Genomic DNA, 9464 nt, shown 5'->3' on the forward strand with positions numbered 1-9464 from the left:
GGAACTATGGTCAACACCAGCATCACCCGTTTGGGAGGGTGAGGGTGGATTATATGGAGACTCCCTGTGAGTATGTGCAAGTGGTTTTGAAACACTGAGGGGTACCTTAGATGAGTGGGCAGGAGGGGTGAATAGATGGCCAGAATCAGCCGAAATGTCATGGGTTCCTTCCTGTTGAGAGGAGGAACTGACTTTGGATTTCTTTTTAGTTTTAGGCTTCGTGGGAGAAGCCTTTCGCTTGGCTGGTTTCTTGAACTTAGGTCCGGACTTAGCAGGTTCGACCTTTTCCGAAATAGGCTCAACGGAGACTGGGGCAGGTTGTGTTGGGTCAAACACAACCAAAGTCTCTAAATGTTGTTTTAAATAAGGAGAATTGGAAGATATAATGGCCAACATATAGTCTGGAAGTCGTCTGACCGGGCTAAAAGAAGATTAGTCTGGAATCCTATATGCTTTAACGATTTTGAATGAGATACATACGTCTGGAGGAATTGTGTTAACCGAAAGAGGTTCTGAAAGTTCTGTGAAGAGTTGTTGTAGAGTTAGGGCTCGAAATTTCGTTGGGCTTCCTCTTGGTGGCGAACTTGCATAAATCTTGCCACAAAACTTCCGGGAGATCTACAACGTTTTCTCGTCCGGAGTAGATGCTGAAGACGACGTTCATCCAGTCCTTGCTTAATGTATCTGTACCTCCATACTTTCCGGACAGTCCTCAGATGATGAGGTGCATAAGAGCGGTCCAAAGTTCGGAAACTACTGTCTTCTTGAAATCTTTGGCCTTGTAGTCCTGTGATTAGCTGATGTAGTTTAGAAACGTCTGGAACTCTTCAGATGTTGGTTCAATGACCTTGAAACCTTGAGGATTTTATTTCACTCCAATCGCTTTGAGGAATGTCGACTTGTAAATGGGAACTTTTCTATCGCCGATGATGGTAGTCTCTAAAACTCTATCTTCAAGTTTGATGCTTGTAAATGCCTGATGGAGATGATGAAGTGGTAGTGGAGGATCAGAGATTTTAGTGAGGGGAATGGAGATTAGGTGGTTGGCGATAAAATTGATCATAACTCTTATGGATTCATTGTAATCCAATGGGTTGAGGGAGAAGAGTTGTGTAGTGTCCCTCAAGAATGGTTTTGGATCGGCGGAAAAAGACGATCCTTTAGAGCCCTTGGAGGATTTCTTCCTTGTGATGGATTTCTTGGGTGTCGATGCCGTTTGGGCGGGGTTCTGGGAAGACGCCATTGTTGAATGAAGATGAGTGTTTGAAGAACACCAAGAACAGTTGAGAGTGTTAGCGATTGAGGGTTTTGGGAGCGTAAAGAGGTAAAGGGGGGATTTGAATGGGTATATATAGGTAAGGTAAATGGGTCAGGTTTGAAGGTGTAATGATGAGGACACGATTATAAAATGGGTCGAATTTAATGTTTGGGAACATGAGTTGATGGGTGAGGTGAAAGGGTAGGGTAATTTGTGGCTAAAAATTGAGATTTCAACCGTCAATTCGAAGTCGATTTTATGGGGCGTGCAAACGTGCCATGCAAATCGAGGAGGATCATATAAGGATCTTCCTAAAAAGTAACCGTTTGAGAAAACTGTTTCACCTTATTACCTTTTGGTATTCCGGACAGTGTATGAACTGGAGGGTAAGAGTCGTGATCCGGAGCATACTTGTTTTAAAAAGATTCCGGAACAAGTTTTAAAATTCCGGAGCATTTTTGAAATTCTAGAGTACTTTTGAAAATTTCGGAGCAATTTTGAAATTCCAGAGTACTTTTGAAAATTCCGGAGCAAGTTTGAAATTCCGAAGTACCGAGTGTAATACCTTTTTCGGAGTGGAATTTCGGGATGCCATTATGAAGTATGTTCCGAGATGAAATCAACTATGGTGAAAAAATGAACTTAGAGCAACAATCAATCAGAATGAACTGTATAACTTAAAGACTCAAGTGAAGGTTAGATATAACAGCAAGAGAAATGATCCTATGTATTCCGAGAGAAAGTAGTTCCGAGATGAAAAGATTTTGAAATCGGAACTAGATTTCTTTCAAATACATCTATCAAGGAGAGCAAGTCTCTTGAAAGAACAGAGGATCTGGTATCATCATCCCCATCTTGTTCAGAAAACCATTGAATTTGGTTTCATCTAATGCATTGGTAAAGACATCAGCAATCTCATCGTCGAATGGATCAAAAATGAGTTCAATATTACCGTTTAGTACATGATCTTTTATGAAATGGTACCTTATATCGACGTGTTTGGTCATTGAGTGTTGAATTGGATTGTGAGAAATCACAATTGCACTTTGAGAATCACAATAGATAGGAATGCATTAAAAATGGTAACCATAATCAAGGAGTTGAGAATAGAACTTGAGATGTACAGCTGGCAGCAGCAATGTATTCCGCTTCGGCTATAGAGAGTGCGATGCAGTTCTGTTTCTTGGATGACCAGCTGACCAAACGTCATCCTAAGAATTGACAGCCACCCGAAGTGCTTTTTCTATCAAGTTGAAGACCACCATAGTTCGAATCTGAATAAGCTTGAAGTAAGAAGCTCTCATTTGTTGGGTACCAGATTCCGAGACTCTTGGTACCTTTAAGGTATCGGAAAATTTGTTTCACAGCCAAAAGATGGGACATCTTTGGATTGACTTGAAATATGGCACATAGGCATGTGGAAAACATAATATCTGAACGACTTGCTGTGAGATAGAGTAGAGATTCAATCATTCTACGATACTTCTTTTCATCAACAGGAACACCAGAAGGGTCGGCAAAGATCTTGTGTCCGAAGCCCATTGGTACCTTTGCAGAGGCACACGTGTCCATTGAGTATTTCTTGAGGAGTTTTGAAATGTACTTCTCTTGGTGAATGAAAATTCCCCTGTTGGTCTGTTTGAATTGAAGACCAAGAAAGAAGCTTAACTCCCGATTCATGGTCATTTGGAATCAATTGATCATAAGTTTAGCAAAGTTAGCAACCATAGACGGGTCCGTAGATCCAAAGATGATATCGTCCACATAAATTTGCACTAGCATGAGATGCTTACCATATGCTCTTCGGAACAGTGTGGGATCAAGTATACCTCTTTGAAAGCCGCAACGTTTGAGAAAATCAGTGAGAGTCTCGTACCATGCCCGAGGAATTTGCTTAAGTCCATAGACAGCCTTCCGGAGTTTATAACAGTAGTTCGGAAATGAGAGATTGATAAATCCGGGGGGCTGTTGAAGATACACTTCAGTGTCAGGTTCACAGTTGAGAAAAGCACTCTTAACCTCCATTTGGTAAACTTTGAAGCCTTTTTGAGCTGCATAAGAAAGAAAGATTCTAATGGCTTCAAGACATGCAACAAGAGCAAAAGTCTCATCGTAGTCAAGCCCTTCGATCTGGGTGAATCCTTTAGCCACTAGTCTTGCCTTATTTTGAATAATAACTCCTGCGTCATCTAGCTTGTTGTGAAATACCCATCTAGTACCGACAATGGGATGATTCTAAGGAGGAGGTACGAGAGTCCAAACTTCATTTCGGTCAAATTCAGCCAGTTCTTCCTACATGGTTGTAATCCATTCAGCATGTTCCAATGCTTCCTTGATGGATTTGGGTTCAACCATGGATATAAATGCTGAAAAATGGCATTCATTTTGGACACTAGTAGCATAACGAGTCTGTACACTAGCATTTGGGTTACCGATTAATTGGTTCGTAGGATGATCCTTGGTCCAAACATGTAATCGTGGTAGTTCTTGTGTAGCGGTTGATCCTATATCAACAATAGAATTGATTAGCTCCCCTGAATGGTTTGAATGTTGGGATGATGCTCCCCCTGAACTTCTGAATCAAAGAGATTGACATCATCATCAGAAGGGAACTCAAAGAAGTTTTCATTTTCATCATTGTTGAGAGGATTAGAGTCATCAAACTCAACAACTGTATCTTGGAAGCCATCCACATTTGATTCAAGAGAGGGGTGAGCATTCTCCCCCTCAACCTGAGAATGTTGAAATGGTTCAGAATCAAATTGAGGGAGGCTTGGGATCGAACCGGAGATGTTTTGAGAGATAGGAACTTCCGAAGAGAGGATTGGAATGAGGTTTGGTTTGGATCGAGATTCCGAATCAAGAGCTGTTTCGGAAGGACCAAAGAGTGTTTTAAAGTCAACTTCTAAGATAGTTTGAGGGTTCGGACATCCTGGCGGAGGACCATCAGACTCCATAATGTGAGTGGTGATGTGAGTTGGGCTAGAATTCTGGACGAAGTTGTCATTGAAAGTAACATCAAAGCTTTCTTCCAGAACACGAGTTCTCCGGTTAAGAACTCTGTAAGCTTTCGATTTTGAGGAGTACCTAAGGAAGATGGCTTCATCAGCTTTAGGTTGAAACTTGGTAAGCTGATCTCGGTTGTTCTTGATGAAGCACCTGCATCCAAAGACATGTAGAAACGAGATTGTTGGCTTCCGACCATTCATTTCTTCGTACGGTGTCATGTTGAGGCGTCGATTGATGATACTCCGATTTTGAGTGAAGCAAGCACTAGATACTGCTTCAACCCAAAGGTAGAGTGGTAGATTTGCGAAATTTAACATGGATCAAGCAGCTTTAACAAGAGTTCTATTTCGTCGTTCGACTACACCATTTTGTTGTGAGGTATAGGGAGTTGGGAAGTTGTGGTCAATTCCTTTTTCGGTGAGGAACTTTTCAATGGTGGAATTAGTGAATTCCGAGCCATTGTCACTTTGGATTCTCCTTACTGGGAGTTTGATGAGAACTTCTATTCCTTTTATAAAATTGATGAGCTCTGAGGTTGTTTCGGATTTCAGCCGAAGGAAGAAGACCCAAGTGAGCCGTGTAAAGTCATCAACAATCACAAGAATGTATTTCTTATGATGAAGACTTTCTACAGTGGAAGGTCCACAAAGATCAATGTGTAGAAGCTCCAGAGGTTCTGAAATGGATTTTTCGACGATGACAGGATGACCCTTCTTTGATTGTTTACCGTACTCACAAGCAACACACAAATGAGCATTTTCGAATTTGAGTGGAGGTAAACCTCTAACAATTTTGCCAGATACAATATCATTCATGTACCAAAAATTTAGATGAGCGAGCCTTTAGTGCCATAACCAAATGACGTCAGGAACAGCCTTGGAGAGAAGGCAGAGCTGCGGTTTGCCAATAATCATGTTGATATCCAACGGGTACATGTTCTGGTTGCGAAGTGACTTGATTAGGCACTCTTTCCGGTCTTCGATCACTACATAGCTGTACTTCTTGCAAAATTCCACATGACGATTTGAATCAGTGAGCTGAGCAACACTTGTCAAATTGTGTTTCAAATCAGCTACATAAGCCACATTTGAGATAGAGAAGTTTCCATTGGTGAGGATTCCATAACCACGAATTTTAGAATTTGTGTTGTTTCCATATGTTACATAACCAACATTTGGAGTGAGCTTTAAGTCTCACATAAATTCCTTCTGCCCCGTCATGTGCATGGAGCAAGCATTATCAATATACCATATTGTTTCTTGCTCCGAAGCACAAAGTGCCTGCAAAATTAATGAGTAATGGAGTTTTTAGGCTTCGAATTCGATTTTGGGACATAGGCACAGGCTTTGGACTTAAATTGTGATTTTGGAACAACTTTGTGTTTCTGAGTGGAATTCTTTGAATCTTTCGGAAACAGACAAAAAGCTAATTTTTTTCTCATCTATCCAGTAGTCATATTTAGTGACTTGGTGTTTCGGAATAGTCTGCTTCGGATTGTTGACTTCTGGAGTTTTGATAACATTTGTTACCTCCAGAATTATTTTTTCATCAATGGGAGTTTTGATTTTCCACAAAAAAAATTTCTTTAAAGATTTCGAAGAAGAGGTTTTCTTTTGATTTGTGGGTTTGCTTGATGACACATTTGGTTTGGTAGATTTTGTTTAAAAATTGTGCCATCAGATTTTGCAATGAAAACAGATGAACTAGTCCGAGCAGGGGTGTTTTGAAGTGTTGTGACATTCACACGAGATTTAGGCTGAGTAGAACATTCTGCATTCTTAGGTTCTACATGACTATGAGATACGAAAGGTGTTTTGAGAATCTTAGTGGGAGCAAAGGAGTTTTGACTAAGATTTGACGCATGAGAGTTCCTGGATACATTTGTTTTGGAATTGGCAATGAACCTGGAATTTTGTCTAGTCTTAACTTCCTTCTTAAGTGCGTTCCTAGCTTCTACTTTGGGATCTACCATATCCTTCCTATTCAACATTGGTTTTCTCTTAGTGTGTAACAATGACTTTGAGGTCTGTCCTGCGGATGGATTATCAAACTTAGGACAAATGGGAACCAACTTAGTTTTTGAAACAACTAAGGAATCCGATTCACAAGAATCAGAGGAGACACTGCTTGATTTTCCAACCTTATCATCTAAGGATGACCATACAAACTCAGAGGTATCAGTTTCACTTGTTAGGGTAGGAATTTCTTCAACAACACAATTGTTAGTGTGATTGCTTCTCGGAACATAGTCTACATAATGAAATTCCATGGTTCGATTTAGGTCCAGGTTTGTTAGAGGCGGAATTTGCTTGGAATCAGGACATTTGACAACAATTGGTTTGAACTCAGGAATTAGGGACTCAAAATGGTCAGTAGTCTCCGAAAGGGGTGACAAGGGAGAAACAGGGGTGTCCGAATGTTTGATGGTCGGAACTTCTCCCATAAATGTCAAATTTCGCAATTCCTTCAGGGGACTAGCAATTGATTTCGGAAACTCACTTCCGAGACCAGGTGCTTTAGACCATGGATGATGAAAATTGTGAGTCATCTGAATGTCCGCTTCAAGTATGTCAACAGAATTATGCAAAGCATATATTTTGGCATTAAGACGTTTATTGTTAGAAATCAAAACATTACGTAGGTGATTTCACATTTATCTTTCAAAATGATACATTCATCACTTAACATTACAATTTCATGCTCTAAAGACTCGATTTTTAACTTTTTGTCCTCGAAACGTAACCTAAGACGATTTAATTCACACTCCTTCTCACTCGCGTCTATTGCAGATTCATAGGCTTTATAGATGGTTTTCATATCTGTTTGAATTTAGGTCAGATAAGGTTCACAGAGAGACAAGTTAAAATTATTATCAGAGATCATAGTTTTTACATGTTGGACAATGCTTCGACCTGGTGGATCATTGGTTGCCATGTAGGAATAGTGAGGTTCAACATCATCATCTTCATCTTCTGACCCAGAAGACCAGTACCCTTCATCACATTCAACCGCTTGTCTTGCCATCAGACACATATTCCTTCCAGTTGCCATATCATCATCATCCCCGGAGGACCAATATCCTTCAACATCTATTGAAACAATTGTGACAAAGGCTTTTTCACTTTCTGCCATTTCTTGTGCTCTTTGGACGTAATAGGCAAAGTACTTGACCTTTGGTTTTATTGGAGCGTCAGCAAGACAATATTTAGCAAAATGGTTTGCATGTCCACACTTATGACAAATAATTTTTGGTTTGTCTGATTTTGAACTCTGAGAGGGTTCCGAAGTAGAGCTTGTTTTAGGGAGGTTTGGTTTGTATGCAGGAGGATTCTCGGATGGTTTAGATTTCGGAGTTGAAAATGGTTGAGGATTGTTCTGGCGAGGAGCATGGAATCGGTTTTGGTATGGTTTGTAGGATGGATTGAAGGGACATTTGTACTTTATTGAAAGTAGTGCGGACTCCTATTGGAAACGGAGTTCAGAGTCCATAGCTTCGGAATCATCAGCAGGATAGGTTTGTGTCGATAAGGAAGGTGTGGATGATTGAACGGAAGGAACAATGGGTTTGAAAGGATCCGAAGTGGATGAGTTCGGAATGGTTGATTCGAAAGAACTGACAAGAGCAAGAGGACCTCTGGAGAGTTCCCTTATGGTTTGAGCAACATTGGACTCATGGCCTTGAAGTTCATCAAAGAGTTGATAAAGCTTCAGTTTTTTTAAGGAGCCATTACTTTGGAGACAAGATTTTACATTTCCCCATCCTTTGCCCATACTGTTTATGAACTTGAGATTGTACTCCAAAGGAGTTCGGATAATCCCATGAGCAGTCATGTTGTTTACCATAATGCAATAACGGTTGGAAGCAGAGGCCACTAACTCACCCGGAGTGGTAGTAAAAGCGTCAAATTCGTTGACAATAGAGGTGAGGCGCTTGTCTTTCATATTTTCAGATCCTTCAATCAGATCCTGAAGAGTGTCCCATATCTCTTTGGCTGATTTGCATAGCTTGATATGCTCAAAAAGTGAAGGAGGAACACCAAACACCATTTCTAAGAAGGTAACTTGATCAGCATGTAGCTTCTCGATGTCATCAGCAGTTAGAGGAGCTGGGTGAGTTTCATCTTCACGCATGAGTTGAGCAGCTGCATCTCTTACAACAGTTCTTAGAGAAACATGTGGACCTTTTGTGATGGATGTCTAGATTTCTTCACCTTTATCTTTGGAATGTAAAAATCTTTCGATTCTAACTTTCTAGTGATCATATTTTTCACAACTAGAAGTGGGGCACGTGTAGGGCCACCCACACTATTTGTGATTTGTATTGAAATTATTTGCTAAGGATTAGAAACAGCCATTTAAGTTAAGATATCTTCAAGATAAAGTGGTATATAGAAGAACTTTTATCCTTGACACATAAATGATTGAAACACCAAGGTGATTAATCTGATCTGTATGGATTCAAAGGACAACCACTCAAGCTCTGATACCAATTGTGAGAACAAGATCGATGCGCAGGGACAGGGTTTGAAAACTCAAACCTTGAATGAATGCTTAAGATCAATGTCTGCTTGCTAATAATAGTTCAAGTCTAGCCAGGAGAGACCGGTCAAGTCTTAGATAGAATATTCAACAAATGATCAAGACATTAAATGAAAAATGAGAGAGTAAATGATCAAGGTAAAGTTAATAAATGAAGAACACGAAGAATGTTTGAATGAACTTAGTAAAGATGCCAAAGGTGTGAAAAAGATTCGTAGTTGACTTGAATTGAATGCTCCTTTCAATAGGAGTAAGAATTACAGCGAATTAACCCAAGTGTTTACATAGGACCGGATAAAAGACATAAGTCTGACATTCTGATTGTCTAAATACAACTTTAGACTAAGTCCTATGAAAAGTTACATCAAAACAAGTACAACTGTAATAAATGCACAAAAGACAAAGTGACTTCATTCCAGACAAGTATTATTCCGGACATGAAGGATAGTTCCGAATCAGCATGCATTTCGGACATCAGGATCAGCTCCGGAATGCCTTCAATCTACTTTCCTTCTTGCTTGGTCCGTACAGGTTCCACACAACTCTCCACTTCGGAATTTACACACTTTTGAATAAGGAGTTAAGATTGCTAGAGGTTCACTTTGAGGTTCCAACAAAATGAAGGCTGAATACGAAGCACTGATCATGGGATTATAGT

At 40.1% G+C, this 9464-nt stretch overlaps 1 protein-coding gene across 1 annotated transcript; it reads right to left on the reverse strand.

The window, feature by feature from the left end:
* Window positions 1-2464: 2464 nt before the first annotated feature.
* LOC111902495 (uncharacterized mitochondrial protein AtMg00810-like) lies at window positions 2465-2830 on the reverse strand. Its single transcript, XM_023898321.1, has one exon. It carries the CDS (start codon window positions 2828-2830, stop codon window positions 2465-2467), a length of 366 nt encoding a protein of 121 aa, XP_023754089.1.
* Between the last annotated feature and the right edge of the window lie 6634 nt (window positions 2831-9464).

Source organism: Lactuca sativa, chromosome 5 (genome assembly GCF_002870075.4).
Source record: "Lactuca sativa cultivar Salinas chromosome 5, Lsat_Salinas_v11, whole genome shotgun sequence".
In the NCBI taxonomy this organism is placed as follows: domain Eukaryota; kingdom Viridiplantae; phylum Streptophyta; class Magnoliopsida; order Asterales; family Asteraceae; genus Lactuca; species Lactuca sativa.